General features: G+C 56.7%; 2 protein-coding genes across 2 annotated transcripts in view; both read right to left on the bottom strand.

Annotated features, from left to right (window-relative positions):
- Positions 1-538: 538 nt before the first annotated feature.
- Positions 539-8,217, bottom strand: CYP2D6 (cytochrome P450 family 2 subfamily D member 6; the record flags this gene model as incomplete). Its single annotated transcript, XM_079714912.1, is given in 15 exon segments — positions 539-717; positions 818-959; positions 1,411-1,520; positions 1,523-1,597; positions 1,788-1,797; positions 1,799-1,839; positions 1,842-1,938; positions 2,085-2,261; positions 2,672-2,832; positions 2,921-2,951; positions 2,955-3,073; positions 3,721-3,892; positions 4,610-4,831; positions 5,563-5,671; positions 8,078-8,217. Coding segments are annotated over 15 exon segments (1,785 nt in total).
- An 8,941-nt stretch (positions 8,218-17,158) lies between these two features.
- Positions 17,159-17,334, bottom strand: part of TCF20 (transcription factor 20) — a 68,298-nt gene continuing 68,122 nt past the window's right edge. Inside the window, exon 5 of the mRNA XM_079714491.1 lies at positions 17,159-17,249. Within this exon, the coding sequence (XP_079570617.1) occupies positions 17,166-17,249 (84 nt within the window). The 3' untranslated portion in view covers positions 17,159-17,165. The remainder of the gene's footprint in view (positions 17,250-17,334) is intronic.

The following is a 17,334-nucleotide window of genomic DNA, read 5'->3' on the forward strand; positions in this document are numbered from 1 at the left end:
CTGAAGACTGAGCTGTGGGTGCTAACCCGGCCTATTGCTTCCTAGCCATCCCTGAGTTCGCCACCTTTTGGGGCAGCAGACTTGATGGTGCTGGCTGAGCTGCTGGCCTGTGGTGCAAGCTGAGGGTGGCTGGGCCTGAAATGTGGGCATCCAGGTTTAGTGGGGCCCTCCTCATCCCCACTGGGGCCTGAAATGTCTCACCAGCCTATTCTAGTTCCTTCTGGCAGAAGCCAGGACCTATTTATAGACTTTGTCACTAACCCAAGTAACCAGTATTGGGTCTCCAAGGGTGACTAGGGGGTAAGGTGTCACCTCATGAGCCTCGGTATACCCATCTCTCAAATGGGGTCAAATGCCAGGTAAGGATGGATCAGGCAGGGGTAGGGGCTGGATCTGGGGAGGCTGCTGAGGCCCCATGAGTGCCAAGGGGCTGGTCAGGGGCCCCTGGTGGGACTCAAGCCAGGTTGGAGCCACCAGACTGGTTTATTGTACATCAGGGCTACTGCTGAGGAGTGGGTTGGGGGCTTGGTGCCCACCTCTAGCGGGGCAGAGCACAGAGCTGGTAGGTGGATGGGGTCACCAGGAAGGTAAAGACACCGTGGCCACTGGGGCGGGGCTGCCCAGCAGGCACTGAGAAGCTGAAGTGCTGCAGGAGGCTGGTGAAGAAGAGGAAGAGCTCCATGCGGGCGAGGGGCTCCCCAAAGCACGAGTGGTGGCCTGTGGGTGGGCAGGGGGGCTCTCTGAGCCCGGGGGCCTGGGCTCCACCCCTCCAAGACTCCCTCAGGACAGGTAAGCAAACCGGGCACCCCACAGGTACCTGCTGAGAAGGGTATGAAGGCCTCCTGCTTGACGAAGCGGCCCTGGGCATCCAGGAAGTGCTCCAGGTGGAAGTGGAAGGGCTTCTTCCAGATGGTCTCGTCCTTCAGCACTGATGACAGGTTGGTGATGAGCGTCATCCCCGGGCAGGAAATGTCTGGCATGGGTGGGGTCTGGACCGCTGCGACCAAACACACATGGGCACACACCCTCTGCCTGGCACACACCTGGACTCTTCAAGTAACCCTCAGCCCAAGAAGCTTCTCGGCACCCTCCCTGTCCCCATGGCAGGGTAAGTGACTTGCCTCCCATGGGTGCCCTTACTGCCACCTGTCCCTTGGTGAACGAGCTCCTCCAACACCCTGTGACACGCTTTAGTTTGTCTTCCGTACCCGACTACGGGCTCTGAATGGACAGGGCCAGCCCTGCCTCTGCTCTCATCCTCACACCCACCCAGCCTGGGACATTCAGTGCCTGTGGAAATGAGGATTGGGTGGCTTGGATTCCAGTCCTGACCCCACCTGGCCATGCCCACGTTGGGGCTACCAGGGGGCAGGTGGTGCTGAGCTGGGGTGAGGAGAGCCGCAGGCCTACCTTTGGGATGAGGAAGCCCTGAACTTCGATGTCATGGGATCTCATGTGGGGCAGGCCCAGTGGGATGATGTCCCCAAAGCGCTGCACCTCATGGACCACGGCCATGGTGAGGGCATGAGGGCCTGGCCCCCCATCTCTGGTCGCCTCACCTGCCCTATCACCTCATCGGTTTCCTGTTGGACACGTCCTGGAAAAACAAGCAGCCTCATAGTGGCCAGACCCAAGGGCTGGGCTCTGACCTCCTCCTGACTCCTGTGTAGGGCTGTGCCCACTCGGAGGGGGAGGTCACTGTGACCTCTGCACAGAGCTGCTGCTGGTGGCCAAACCCAGCAAGCTCAGGGGCCTCAGGCTGCCCCTTTCCCCCCTCCCCATCCCACCTGGCCCCCGGGCTAGGCTCGCGCTGCCCATCTGAGTGCAGAGTCATGAGGCCAGCGTGGTCGAGGTGGTGACCATCCCGGCAGTCAAGAGGTCAGACACCACCAGCCGCAGGTTCTCATCGCTGAAGCTGCTCTTGGGGTTCCCCTTGGCCTGGGTCACGCAGAGAAGGTAAGCGCAGGGACAGAGGGAGGAAGCCTCCACATGGCCTCCCACTCTGCTCCTGTCAGCCCAGGTGTCTGATCACGGGGTGATACACAGGCCTGCGCTTGCCTCACGGGGCCCTCAACCCACCTCACCTTCTCCACCTCGTCCAAGAAGGCGTCAGTCAGGTCTCGGCGTGGCTGGGCCCGGTCCCGGGTCATCCTGTGCTCAGTGACCAGCTCATCAATCAGGGCCACGAAGGCCCTCTGCCCCGGGAAGACCTTGGCAGCCAGCCCTGGGATATGCAGGAGCACAGGGATTGCTTCCAGCACCTGTGGGGGTCACAGCTTTGGGGCCCTGCGACCTTGTGGTGCTCAGGCTTTCACCTGGACCAGTCAGGTCCTAGCCTTCTCCAGGATGTCCCCACCATTGACCTTGTTGCTCCCTAAGTGCAGGCCTCGCCCCTCTCTCCTGGCCCTGGGCCCAGAAAGATAAACCTAAAGTCTACCTCTCATGGGTGCCGGTGCCTTCCAATGAAGGAACCCTGCCTCCCCTAAGCCCGCTGACCGTCGCCCCGCCTCTCCCATCTGTGTTGTCTGTCATTTCCCCACTTCCAGGCCTTTTCCCTTGCAGTTTCCTCTCCCGGAATGCCCTTTCCTCCTCTGACCCTCTACGCAAATCCTCCTCCGGGGGAGGCCGTTTGCAGGACGGAGGCCTCCTCTATGAAGCTCCCTTCCCTCACCTGGCGCACGAAGCCAACCTCCTCCTTCAGTCCATCCTCCAATATGTCCAATAGCTTGAGGATGCGAAGGTCGTTGTACTCGAAGCGGCTTCCGAAGGTCAAGGAGGCGATCACGTTGCTCACCGCTTTGTTCAGGAGGGCGTTGGGGCTAAAGGGGCGTCCTGGGAGGGAACGGTGCAAGTCAGGGCGTCGCCTCCATCTCCTCTTCCCCAGCCTCTCCAAACCTGTTCCCTGTCCCTCAGCACCCACCGGCCTGATCGGCGAAGGCGGCACAGAGGCACTAGGCCTCCTCGGTCACCCAGTGCTCCAGCGACTTCTTGCCCAGGCCGAAGTTGCGCAGGGTGGACAAGGAGAAGCGCCGCTGCTCGCGCCAGGCTTTCCCATAGCGCTCCAGGATCACTCCTGGGGGCGGAGCGGGCACGTGGGCGTGGCTCGGGTGTGTGCCGGCCCCGCCTTCTGCTCGCCCACAGCGCTGGCGGGCTCGCCAGTCCTCCTCGGCCCGCCCCTCCCGGTGCTCTGCTCACACAGCCCCGCCCCCTTTGGGGGCAGGCCTCGCCCCCCCGCTCCGCCCACACCAACCTCACCCTCCCCTCCCAAACAAATCCCGCCCACTTTGACACCCCCTTCCAGCTGGGGACCGGTCCCACTCTGCCCGCCCGCATTGCTCGCCTTCTCTGCCCTGCTAGGGTCAGGTCTTGGCTCCAATTTTTACTTTGCCCACCGGGACCCCCTTTCCTCTTCGGGGAAGGTCCTGGCCCGGCCCTGCCCCGCCCACTCTGTCCTCATTCCTGCCCGCCCTGACCTTCCCTTCGTGCCCGCTCTGGCCCTGGGCCGCCCTCTCTCCGTAAGGCCCCGCCCCCTGCCTCGCCCGCAGTCTTCCTCCCCCGTCCCTTGGCGCAGACTCCTTTCTCCTCCTGCTGCCCTTTCAAATTCGCTGGCTCTTCCCTGCACCAAATGTCCGCGACCCTGCCTCCGCCTGGCCCTGCAGGTATCGGGTCACTGCTGGCCCAGTCCCCGCCGGGACACGGTCTGCCCCCTCCTCCGCTTGCCTTCCGAGCGCGGCCCGTAACCCAGGTGCTCGTAGACTGTCGCAGGTGGGCGGTCGGAGGTGTCCTGGCTGCGGTGCACCAGCGCCTCTCTCACAGCCGCCAGCCCGTTGAGCACAACGACGGGAGTCCAGACCTGCTGCAGGCTGAACACGTCCCCGAAGCGGCGCCGCAGCTGCAGGCCGAAGGTCGAGGGCGTTTGTCAAGCCCAGGCCCTGCCAGGCTGCGGGCCCAGCCTCATGGCGTGAGCCCTCCGGGAACCCTGGGCCCCCACCAGGAGCGAGGGGGTGCAAAGATTGTACCCAGTCTTGTGAGCCTGGGGGTTAATTACATCCACCACAGTCGAGGACCTCAAGTTGGATCAGACCACCCAGCTGTGACTGTGCACAGGTCACCAAAGTTGTCAGTAGACCAAGTTAGCATCCCGTTTTACAGGTGAAGAAACAAATTCATAGAGTTTAGCAGTGAGGTCCAAGGTCTCACGGTGGCAAAAGATTTGAACCAGATCACTGTACCTCTCTCAACCTCAACTACCTGATTTAAACAGGGCTCAAGACCAGGCTCCTCTCCCCCATTCTCGAGACCCTTCCTCCTGATGTAATCCTAAGGGACTCAGGCTCACGTAATGTAAGAGCTGGCCAGCTGAATCCCCAGCCTGTTGCCAAGTCGTACTCCCCCACCCCCTGGCCTTTGCCCTCTTGGACCTCTGTTGGGAAAATCCAAACTGTTCTCGGGCCCTGAACAAATGCCCTCCCTCAGGAAGCCTCTCAAATCTGCCTCCTCCTCTTGGCCCAGTTCCTTTTCCAGCCTGTGACTTCCACCACCCACTGTCTGCTGCTAGGTGGGGTCCCTAGGACCTCCGCTGCCCACTTCCCACCCCCACCTTCCTCACCTGGCTAAAGCTGAGAAGTGGGTCCTGGAAGTTCACCTGCAGCAGGTTACCCAGCCCAGGCAGTGGCATGGGACCTGGTGGGTAGCGTGCGGCCCAACGTGAGTGCCGGTGCATCTGGTGCACCAAGAGCAGGAAGATGGCCACGGCCAGGGTCGCCAGTGTATCCCCAGTCAGCAGCATGGCTGCCTCAGTGTGCAGTGGGCTGCTCACCACATCAGACACCTAGGACTAGGCCAGGCAGGGCACCCTCACTGCACCTCCAGGGCTCAACCAGTCTGGGTCTTCTTTATAAAAGGAGCTGAGACTGGCCTTTGCCCTCTGCCCTGAGCCAACCTGCCAGGGAGAGTGTGCTGCCAGAGGGTGCAGGGAGGGGTCAGGGAAAGTCAGGTGCACAGATGGCCACTGTCCCTCCTGCCCTCTCCACGTGCTTACGGAGGGTAGGGGGGAGGACACAAGAAGTCCTCCCCTCCCCCTAGCCTGACTCCCCAGCTCTGTAAAGATTCCAAGGAAGAATCAGGGGTCTTCAGACTTGATCCTGCCACCCACCTGTCACTTCAGGCTCACACTCTAATGTGCTCACAGCCTCATCCCCAGAACATGTCCTCCCATGTATCACCTGCGTCCTCCTGAGCGGCCTTCACCTCCCAAGTTTGTTACTGGCCCTTGCCCAGTGCTGGAGGGAGGTCCTAATGATCAGAGGGACCACTGTAGGGGGATAAAGTTCTTGGTGTCCCCTCACTTCACACTAGTATGCTCAACACACACACAGAATCACACACTCATAAACCACACACACATTCACATACTGCCTACTCACATGCTCACATGCACATTTACACACCCACAAAGCCAGACACATTAACACATATGTACCACTTACACGCTTGCAGAGACCCAGCACCAAGTCCTCGTAGTTCTCAGGGGTTGCCTGGATCCAACCCACCTCCTCCCACCTCGAGGCTGCTCGCATTGATGCTGGGGACCTTCACCTGGCTGGCCGCTGGCTCAGCTTCCTTGGTTTCTGCCCGTTTGCACCTGGTTGTGGCCATGACAAGCTTGAATCTGGGGGTGGGGAGGCAGCAGGATTGTCTTCAGAGCTCCCTAGTCACATGACCAGCTGGTCTGATGGCCCAGAGACCCTTTCCTAAGTTTGTTACAAATTGGTCCTTGGACCTTCTAGCTCTTGTGGCCACCCAGGTGATGAATCTCCTACATGTCTGTACCCATTTCCTAACTTGGAGACATGTGAGGTGGGCACTTTACCTTGTTGACTGGACTGCCAGTAAGCTCAGGGTACTAGGGTGGCTTAGCATAGGCTGTGACTGTCCTCAGAGGAGTGGGCCTGCTTCCTCCTCCTTGATTTGTCCTTGAACATCAGCTGTTCAAACTCTAGAAGACAAGGGCATGGATACCAGATGGGGATGTAATTTCTTTACACCCTCACAGGCCTGCTGAGGAACACAAAGAATGGTCAGGCCTCTCCCTTTGCCGGCCTCCTCCCTCTCCATGGGTCCAGTCCACCCTGGCTCCAGCCCCACACCTTCCAATCCTGACTCTCTGGTCCCCTTCAGTGGCTCCAGTCCTCGACGAAATGTGCAAACCTTGGTACCACCCTGCACCAGTGTGTGCCACCTCCAGGCTGGAATTGTGGCATTTCCTGGGTAGGGGTCAAGCCCCCTCACTCATCCCAGGAGTATGTGAGGCAACCTCTCTTTCTGAAAACAGCTGGAGTATTCCAGGGTCCTGGAGGTGCTCACCCCTAGCTTAAGGAGAGCCTGGAGGAGGCACTCCCCACTCCCATACCCCGACACCCCCATTCCCTCCCTCCCATCTCACTCCCCAGCGGGGAGAGGACCAGGTTCTTCTCCGGGTGCAGGACAACACAGAGTGCTTGTGGCCTTCAGGTATTGGCTTTCAACATTTGCAATCCCTGGTCTGTGAAAGCTGCTCCTCCCCTTCCAGATTCCCACATCTCCACTCTCCTGCCAGGCCCAGGGCCAGAGGGGTGTAGCTGGCTGGGGCCCGACTGGGCCTTCCTCAGTTTATCTGGCCTTTCCTGCATCTTGCCTTGGCCAGGGCTCGGGTTCTGTCCCACCCTGTCTGGATGCACCCTGTGCTGGGTGCTGGGTGCTGGGCTGGGCACTGGCAGCATGGCGGGAAGCCGACGGTGGGCCCCTGCTTCAAGGTGCTCACGACCAAGAGGAGTGGGAGCCAGAGAGCTGACCACCAGGCCAGCAGTGCAGGGATTGTGTTGAGGGTTGTGGGGACATTGACCCAGGCTGGAGCACACTTTCCAGGAAAACTTCCCAGAGGACTTCAGCTGGCTTGGCTCTGCAAGCCAAGGTGACCTGGCAGCGGGACTAAAGCACCAATGCCAAACAGCAGGACCGGGGCAACTTGAGGCTGGGGCTTTGCACGTCCGGCAGAGGACTGGATTGTGGGAAACCGGGGTTGCTGGGCCTCAAAGAGGCAGAGAGACCAGTTCTGAAGCCACTCAAAAGACTGAGAGGGTAAGACCCATGGGCACCCTGGGGCCTTCTCAGATCCAGCCTGTGGTCTTTCATCGGGGCTCAGCCAGCCAGAGAATCAGGTGGTGTTCGTCGGGCTGGCAGGATGGTCCATCACAGGTTTGTCACAGCGGCCCTCGATAAATTGCATCTACCTTTTGTTTTGGATGTGTCATGCCCTCCCCAGTCACTCTAATGGACATACGAAGGGCAGTGACAGACATGCCTGTAATTCAGGCAGTGCCCTCCGTTACTGGGGGCCTATTGTCCAGGACAGGCCTTGAGGAAAACCTGTGATCGTGAGGCCAACGGCCTTTTTCAGTCATTGTGCACACTCACATGCCGGGCACTGCTGTTCACTCCCCATCCTCCCCACACCCTGTAAGGTAGGTGGCTTTATGGTCCCCAAGGCACTGGAGTCTCAGGGATCACGGGGTCAAAGTCACAGAGCACCATTAGGGTCCATCTCAAAACTCACGCTCTGAGCCACTGCTCTACAGTGGACAAACTTCTATGAGGGCCAGCATTTAAGTTACTGAAATTTATTATTTTAGAAACATACTCAGCCTGTCCTTGCTGGTTTCTGCTCTGGTGAAGCTGCTGGTGCTAGAGGGATGAGCCCCCCAGTCCCTTCCCTCTCCCAATCGGTGTCACAGGTGTTCGCCCGCGCAGGGAAGGCCCAACTGGACACTGCGAACTGAGACTGAGTCAGCAAGATGACGGACCAGAAAGCGCCAGCCCCTGGGGACCCCAAACACCGAGACCCAGCCCTGGGACCCCAACGCGATGCGGAGCAAACACCTTGGAGAGAGCTCTAGAAAGCAAGTAGAGAGCTGCAGCGCCCAGAGAGGGCGCTGGAAAGTTGGTGGCATTTTGCTCGCTCCCCTCCCCCTCCCCCCGCGGCAGAAACCCTTCAATTCCCGCTCCTCCCGGGGGACAGAAGTGGGAGCTGGTATCTGACTCGCGGAACGGCCCGCTGGAATCCAGGTGGAGGGCCGGCCCGGCAGCCGGGGTTGGGGGGGGGGGGGCGTGGCCGTGGAGCGCCACACGGGCGGGCAGCGGGAGAGCGAGCAAGCTAGCGGGCGGGCGGAGGGCGGGCATGGACGGCCCCTCCCGTAGTTTTCCGGGAACAGGGCTTTGGCTGGACAAGATGAAAAAGTTCCGGAGCTCGGCTGCGCAACAACACGAATATGCCTCACACTACTGAACAGTACACTTACCGGTTAAGATGGTAGTTTTGCTGTATTTTTAAACCACGGCGTAAAAATTGTTTTAAAAAAATACATCACCACTGCACACCTCTTAGAGTGGTCAACATCCAGGACACTGAGAACACCGAATGCGGACCAGGATGCGGAGCAGCAGGAAGTCTCATTCACTTCAAGGGAGAATGTAAAATGGTGCAGCCACTGTGGAAGACAGTTGGGCTGTTCCTTACAAAAAAACCTGTACACTGACGTTTATAGCAGTTTTATTCATAATTGCCAAAACTTGGAGAAACCAAGATGTCTTTCAGTAGGTGAATGGATAAACTGTGGTATGTCCAGGCAATAGAATATTCTTCAGCACTAAAAAAGAAATGAGCTATCAAGCCATGAAAAGAGGAACCTTTCATGGAGGAGGAACCTTAAAGGCCTATTACCAAATGGAAGAAACCAATCTGAAAAGGCTGCATACTGTGTAACTCCAACTATATGACATTCTGGAAAAGGCAAAAACTATGGAGGCAGTGAACAATCAGTGGTTGCCAGGGCTCAGGGGAGGGAGGGATGAAGAGGGCGAACACAGAGAATTTTTAGGGCAGTGAAACTACTCTGCATGGTACTATAATGGTGGATACATGTCATTAAACATTTGTCCAAACCCACAGAATGTACACCATCAAGAGTGAACCCTAACGTAAACTATGGGCTCTGGGGGACAGTGATGTGTCAAGTAAGTTCACCAGTCATAAAGAAAAAGCACCACTTTGGTGGGTAACGCTGATACTGGGGGAGTCTGTGCACGTGTGTGGGGGCAGAGCATACGAGGGAAACCGCCGTACCTTTTGCTTAACACTGCTATGAACCTCAAGCTGCTCTACAAAATACAGTTGTTAAAAAAATACACAGAGCTCAAAAGTGGCAGGAGTTGAAATGCACATGAACAGCTGAGGCTTCCTGCAGAACCGGGAAAGCTAGAGTCAGGAGTGGAGCCTGGAACAGCGCCACTCCCCAGTTAACGGTCATTTCAGTAGCCAGTTTGAGGAACCATCAGAAGTGCCTTACTCAGAGTATCATCAGCAAGTCAAAAGAGGACAGAAGAACAAAAGGCAAAATCATGAAGAACCATTTGCTGTCAGGAAAATATTTTCCTTAAGATGCGTATCTTCCAAGTTCTGTGGTTTAGTTCTCAACACCTGAAATCTATCAATTTCATTTGAACTGTGTTAATGCCAAGTCAAGACCAGATGGGAAGCCAAGGAGCTCAAAAAACTGTCATTTCTATGCAGGTTCCGTGGCCCACACAGCACACCCACCCACACAGCTCCATCCTGGCCGAGCAAAATTATAAATGGACCGCACTGCTTGCTGTAGCTATTATAACAAAATTAACCTGCCATTTCTGCAGCCTCAAATTGATGAGCACATAAGAACTCATTTATAATTGCTTATTTCTACTTCACAACATTCCTTCCAGTATTACTGTTCTCTAAAAATAAAGTCTGTTAACATTGCATTATTTTTTAATAACCTTTAAAATTAATGTCGATTGGAAATATGTCCTCATATCAACTTAAGCAATCTGGCCATCCCCATACGTAGCTGAGTTCCACCCTCGAGGGCGAGTAGCAGGAGTCCTCGGTTTGTTTCATTCCAGGCTCTGCTGCAAGGGCTGCTGGGTCTGCGCGAGGCCAGGACGGCTGGACCAGTGAGCCGGCAGCCGCCCCTGCAGCAGAACCAGAGCCACCCTGGGGACTGGGATGGGAGGAGAAAGAGACGCGTTTGCTTTAAACAAAAAAGGAAACAAGGTTAAAATGAAGTTTATTATTTTTTTTGATTTTTTTGTTTTGTTTTTTAAATAAAACTGTTTGTGAAACAGCTATTTTATCCCCACGGCAGAGTGACCCCTGAAAGATGCACTAACCCCTTCTTAAGGCCTTAACAAGATTTTTTTTGTACTTTTTTCTTTTTTTAAAACTCAGATATTTAAAAACTGTACAATTTACAAAACAAAACAAAACAACACAACATAAAGAATCATGTAGCATGGGGCTGCTCAACCGACAGGCCCTCTTTTCCTTTATAAAAATGAAAGCAAAAGAAAAAAGGGTGGAGTGGGTGTTCCTGGTCAGCTTACCTCACACGATCATACCTGACACGGTCCCTCCCTGTGTCCACTCCTACAGCTTAGGTTTCCATCCCGTCTGTCCTGGGGGTCAGGGCACAGCTGCCTGAAACATGCCCAGAGGCGGCCATCCCTTGACCCTGCCAGCTGAGCCACTTAGTGGGATGCTCGGGGCTCTCACCAGCCACAGTGACCCAGGACGCAGCTGTGACCTTGGGGCATGTGCCAATTTCACCCCCCCAAAAGATAAAAATCTTAAAAATAATAAATAAATAGTGTTTCTGGAAATGAAAAAATTTTTGTGTTTAAACTCGTTCTCCCACTCTTGAAAACACGGACCATCCCCACTCCCCTCCCCCTTGACCTTCCCACTTTGAGACAAGTTACTGACAAAAGAATAGTTTGGTGTGGTTTGTTTGCTCTTCCAACCCTGGGTCTAGAATCTCTGAATTGTGTAAGTTGGGCTAAGGATCTAAGTTAGCCCTGTCCTTGTGAGATGAGAGTTTGTTCAGTTCAATTTCACATTTAAATTTCATTGTTATTGGAACAAATTTGGAATTCTTAAGCTAGATAATTTTAAAATAGAATCAAAAGGGATAGCGCACCTTTCATTTAAACAAAGTCTTTCCAGACTAAAAATAGATTTATCTATATATATTTTCATCCCTCCCGTTTTTAATTCCCCCCACCCTTTCCCATCATCCCCCCTCCCCCCTCCCCCCACACTGTCACTATGGAGATTGTGTCCATGGAAACAGCCATTCCAACTTCTTGGGTCTTTCTTTCCTGTGGTGTCACCAGTTTGAGAGTGATGTAAGAACTTAGGAAGGAAGTGCTGACACGGCAGGCACGCGGGGTGGGGCGGGGTGGGGTGTGGCTGCACAGGAGGACCATTTCCATTCCATCACAAGGGTCCACCACCTTCTCATCTCCACAGTCTCACCTGCAAGACAAGCAGACACTGGGTGCTGGGAACCCCCGTGTGGTGCTGTAGCCAACAGCCCCTGCTCCGTGGCAGCGCCAGGGTAGGGGGACTCTGCAGGGTCCAGCAGCTGCAGAACCCCTGTGAACACACTGCTCACACTGCAGACACCCAAGACCAATGGCGGAGCCAACCGTGCGGCTCTGGGCCTGAAACAGGGTAAAGGCAGCAATGACCCGGCCAGCTGCACCAGGAACGGACTCTGAGTGCCCCATCCCGGGTGTGTGGAAGGAACCAAGACCAGGAGAGAGTTCTCTGACCCGCCAGGTGGGGCTGCCCTGGAGTGGGGCAGCTCTCGGGGCAACCCCTTGCTCAGGACCCCACCATCTGGGGCCTGCAGCTGGGTTGGGCTTGGCACTTGGTGGCAGGGACCAGTCCTCACAGAGGTGGCTGAGTACCCAGCCAGTCTGCGGAAAAGCCGGCTCAGGACCACGTGATGGCGGCCTCCAGTCACAGGCAGCTCTTAATTTCTAACAGTGAACACTCCTCCCAGGAGCTCTGACGGAAGGCAGGTCTCAGCTCATCCTCTGAGGCTCCCCAGGCCCTGCCACTGGAGTCTCTCCTTCCAGCCCAGGCTCCAGGCTCAGGAAGACTATCCTGGTGATCACATGGGGTACATGAGGTTGTACCAAGGGCCTCCTCAGAATGCTTCGTGGGTCATTCATTACATGTGCAAAGATCTCAGAGAAACACAGCGGTTTCCAAGGAATTCAGTCCAGAAAAATTACACCAGAAGCCAAGAGTGGTGGCACCCTCACCTTTCTGCCAATCACAGCACTCTTGGAAAGTGTGTATGTGTCTCTGTCTCTCTCTCTCTCTCTCTCTCTCTCTCTCTCTCTCTCTCTCTCTCTCTCTCTCTCTCGGAGGGCTCACCTTGCTTCTTCCTCAAACCCTCTTTGGTGCCCTCCTCTAACCAATAAACCTCAAGAAAACCCAGACACCACTATCCCCTTTTCTGTTTCCATAAAACTTACTAATACGCAAAATAGTTAACACTGGTCTGTGTGTACGAGCCGTAAAGAGATTCCTAACTGCTTGACAGAAAACATGAATAAACAGGAAGAGACTCACAGAGACAGCAGGACAATGTCGCCACCCTCAGGTAAAAGCAAACCCCGGGACTCCAGCTGGAGGCCCTGGGGACGTGGGCCAGCAGCTGAGCCATTCTCAGGACGTCCCCGGCCACAGTGTGGTTTCCCCAGCACTGATGGTGGCTCTGGCCCCACCTATGTGGTCCATGCTTCCCCCTCCCCCAGCACGGACACTCTCCACTCCTCACTCTGGTTTCCTGAGGCTAAGGCTGCCAGGAAAGGGGGGGAGAAGCATCCTTCTCAGGCGAGGACGGAGGACAGGTGCCATGCATATCCTGCAAAGCTCTGCTGGTGGAGGGAGGATAGGGCAGGGTGTGCCCTCTCCCCAGTGCTTGGCACAGTCTTGGCCCTGCACCCCTATCCTGATCATTACTCACAACAGCAGGCTCCAGCCCAGCGCCCATCCTCAGAATGAAGGCTGTCTCGGCACCAGGCTCTGCCTGGCCGGTGGGCTGTGCAGGCTGCTGACCCTGGGCTCCTCCCCTGGTGCCACAGGGGGACCTGGTGGTCCAGGCAGCCTCGGTCCTTCCGCACCTCCTGCCTGGGGCTTTGCCTTCCAGCCTTCCCAGCAGGGACCTTCCCCAGGGTCTGATACTAGACTGGCCCAAACACATGATACCCTGAATGTAATGGGACCCTCACTTCTCAGTTGCTCCTCAAAACTGTTCCTTCAGTAGGGAGAACGGGAAGAAAATTCTTTAAGCACCAAGTAGGGGCCAGGCACTATGCTAGGAGCTTTACAGACATTATTTCACAGTAACACTGAGAGGCCCGACCCCCATATCTTGGAGATGAGGCACCTGAGGGCAGTGACACACGTGGCCCAAGGCCACGTGGCTGCTTAGAAGTGGGACTGGGGCTCACATCCAGCAAAGCTCCTCTGCTTGGGCCCCAGGGACTCTGCCTTCGAGCCTCCATTGTTGTGGGCCCCATCCAAACGCACAGGACATGGCTGAGAAGGCAGCACCCCAGGCAGAGCCACGGAGCAGGAGTGGAGCCGCCGCGCCAGTGAGCGAGCAGGTGGCCCTCTGTGCTGAGGACCTGCACTCTTCTCTGTAAAAAGGCAACTGCCGGCGAACGGGACTTCATGCTGGGCCAAAGCCTTCCAACACCCCCGCCCTTGTCACCCTCCTTCCTGCTGCCCTTCAGCTTCACCTCCGTGGCCTGAACCTGGGCCGGGTCAGTCTGTCCTCCAAATCCTCCCGCGTCTGATGCCAAGCTGCCCTCTCCACCTGCGGCTAGGTGGCACCCCCTCAGCCCCACGGGACCTGGCCAGGGTGTGGAGGGTGGCCTTGTCCTCAACCTGTACCCACCCGGGGGCCGTCAGGTCAGCACTCTCCTCCCTGTGCTGCAGGTGCTCCTCTATTTAACTCGGCCGTCCGCCCTGCGAGGACAGGGACTGCCGTGTGCCCCCTCCGGCCAGTGCACGACGGGACACAGACAGCGGCCCCTGAGGACCGGGCAGACAGTCTAGTGGAGATGCAGACAATATGTGAACACACAAATGACTCGAGATTGTGGTGATGCCAGGAAGGCTGCAGAGTGGGGACAAGGGGACTTGGAAGGCTGACGTGAGGAAGTGACACTGAAGCTGAGACCCAGAGAAGAGACGGAGGCACAGCGCTCCAGCCCAGGGAGCTAAGCGCGAGCACAGAGCTCCGCAGGAGGAAGCTCAGAGGCGTGCTGAGCAGCCCGGACTTAGTCCTACTGGGGACGGGAACCTCTGCAGCTGCAGTTGTGGGAGGCAGTGAGGGGCTGCTGGGGTGGGAGGGAAGGGGAGCCCCGGGACATGACGCTGTTCATACGCGGGCCAGCTGTGTGACGTTCTGACCACAGAAGCTGCTCGGGAAGGCCCAGCTCCAGGGCAGAGAGGCTGCTGTGTGCAGCTGGCACCCCCTGGCACCCAGGACAAGGCAGCAGATGGATGGAGGTTACTGCTTCCTGCCCACTGGATCAGGAGACCTGGGGGGTGGGTCTCCTTGTTTACTCAGATGAGAATGGAAGACCGGGGGCGGGGTTCCGCGGTCAGAGCCCTGCCCACTCACTGCCCTGAGCCAGGGAGGCTTCAGCACGGGGAGAGGGCAGCACAGGCCGGCCACACGGCTCCCTCATCCACAGAGCTGGGATAAGGCGGCCCACTGATGGCTGCCCGAGGACCTGTCCTCTGCGGCACTGCTGGCCTGGTGAGGGACAAGCGCCAGGTATCTCACGTGGTGGCAGGAGATTAGAACTCTCATCTCCTCGCCCCAGCCCTGGGGTTTTCTGCCAGACGGGGCAGCTGCAGGGTCCGGTTTGCGGCTCTGAACCTCCTGCTCCTCCCGGGCATGGCTGAGAGGGCAGTGCGCCCAGCACTTGCTGACACTGCACCCCAGGCCAGGCTGCGCTGGGCACGGTGGAGGCATTTCTTAACTGAATCCTCACAAGGTTGGCCATTGCTATCCCCCTTTTTATAGAAGGTAAACTGAAGCACAGAGACATTAAGTGCCTGATCCTGCTCACACAGCACTTTCCACACCGCTCTGGGTGAGAAAGTGGGGCACCACGAACCAGAACTCCCGTGTACAATCACTGTCCCTTCCCCACCTTGTCGGGAGACCCAACGATGGTGGCTCTGTGTCCTCAGCACGGACACTGAGATGAATGCTCCTTGAGGTGGCGGGCTGCGTCTCTGTCCCCAATCACTGGGGCTTCCGCACAGTCTGCAGAGGGCTGACAGTGAAGGCCCACAACGTGACTGCTGAACCGCGAACCCAGGACGACGGCTCCAGCCTCGCGGGGAAGCACTCGATGACAAGCAGTTCAGGTGGACGAGACCAGAGGCGCATGTTCGTTCCTTCCCTCCAAGAGGTGAAGGTCTGACCTCAACAGACTCGAAACGACCCCAAACCGAGGGACACGCCACTTAATCGCTCAGCGCCTCATTTCTTCTGTATAAACAGGAACGAGAACACCAACCTTCTGAGGAATGAACTATGAAGCCTACTGTCCCACGAGAGCCGAGGGCTCTGCCAGCTGGCAGAGCCCAAGAATGAACAGAGAGAAAAGCGTGATGAACAAAATTAAAATTTCCAAGAGGAGATTTGCCCACCAGGCCCAGGGCCCAGAGTTCTTCTTTTTCTCAAACACGGGCTGGGATTCCAGGACGGGAACAAAAGGCACTGAGTAACCAACGGTTCTCTCCCTAACTGGCTCTTCCTGGACACTTCCAGGAACATTCCATGTGGTCTCCTATACAACCCAGCCCTAACCACCTGGGCCAGGAAGGTGGCAGAGCCGCCTAGACACAGAAGAAGGGCCAACAGAAACACTCTTGAAAACCCCCCGAGGGTCAGTGGCCCCCGCGGGTTCTAGAAGTGCACGGGGCTCCGCGATGACCACCCTCCCGCCCTGCTCTGCTCCCTCCACTCCCAGCCCGACTCCCTGGAAGAGCAAGACAGAAAAGTGTGAGTGCAAAGTCCTCACTCGACAGCCCCTCAGGAAGCACTGTGACCCCCACTGGCCCCAGACACTCATCACTCAGCACAGGGGCCTTCTCTGGAGGTCAGTACCGGCACCCACCTAAGAAGCAGATGACTTCCCAGATGAAAACTGCCACATTCTGAGGTGAATTCTGTTTCTTCCTCAAATTACTGTTAGGTATTCCAGAGAAAGGCAGACACCCCCAACCCCGACGTGTAACAAGGGGGAGGGAACATTCCGCAGAGACTCAGGCACATGGTGCTTGCTGCCCCAGAGAGCCAGGCCTAGCACACCTGTGTGGGTCTCAGCCGTCTGGAGTAAACACAGACGCCCTCACTTGCAGAGAAATAATCCCTTAACGAACAGTTCTGAGACAACCAGCCCCCCACCCCATCCTGTAGAAGCAAGTGCCCCAAGTTACATTTTGGTTTTTCTTCTCATGATCTGTTTTGCTCAGTGAGGACGGGGCGGGTGAGGAAGGCAGTGGGAGCACTGCAGGCCTGCTGCTTCTAGAGACCCAAGTCCCATAATCCTAATCTCACAGGCACACGCTGCCAGCCTGGACCACGAGCCCCCAGACACACTCACAAAAAGCACAACTCAACCTTCTGAGATTTTAAAAAGCAAAGTTAAATGGGATGCTAAAGTCTACTAAATCGTTGAGGGGATTTTCCTTCCCTTTGTACTTCTAGGAAAAGGAATCCTTCATAGACCTGGGGGAAAAAAAAAGATTTCAAAAAACAAAACCTGAGGTATTTTTTGTTTTTCCAAGGAGAACCCATCATAAGCTTTAGAGATGTTAAGTACATTAAGAAGAGGCCTCTGGTGAGAAGCCTTTCTGAGACAGGGAAAGAGCGAAGGCTGTCGGCAGGAGAGCCACCCCGCCAGAGGCTCCGTCCCCGAAGCCCCCGGGGACTCCACACACAAGGCCTGAACCCCAGCGGAGGATGGGACCATTTTAAAGCCCCATGCCACCTTTCCACACGTATTCTGGGGAGCTGAGCAACAGATGGAAAGACATTGTATCCACTTGGTGATGGCAGTCCATGCGATTAAATGCCGGTGGGGCAGCGTGGCCCGGGGCGAGCAGGAGGCAGAGGCCCCGACAGCCCCTTGGAGTCCGGCAGGGGTGGCGCCCCGACTCACCTGTGCTTTGCTGTACTTTCCATCCCACGAGCACACTGCCCCCCTCACCCCCGCTCCGACTGCTCTGTGCTGAGGCTGCCTTTCGCTGTCTTGTTCTGCAAGGCGGGGATAGGGCACGGGAGGGGAGGCTGACGCCGGCAAAGCCAAGGAGACAGGACAGGAAGGACAGAGAACGAGCGTGGGGGTCAGGGCAGGCGGAGGTGAGGAGAGGAA

This window comes from Hyperoodon ampullatus, assembly GCF_949752795.1.
Source record: "Hyperoodon ampullatus genome assembly, chromosome: 11".
NCBI lineage: Eukaryota > Metazoa > Chordata > Mammalia > Artiodactyla > Ziphiidae > Hyperoodon > Hyperoodon ampullatus.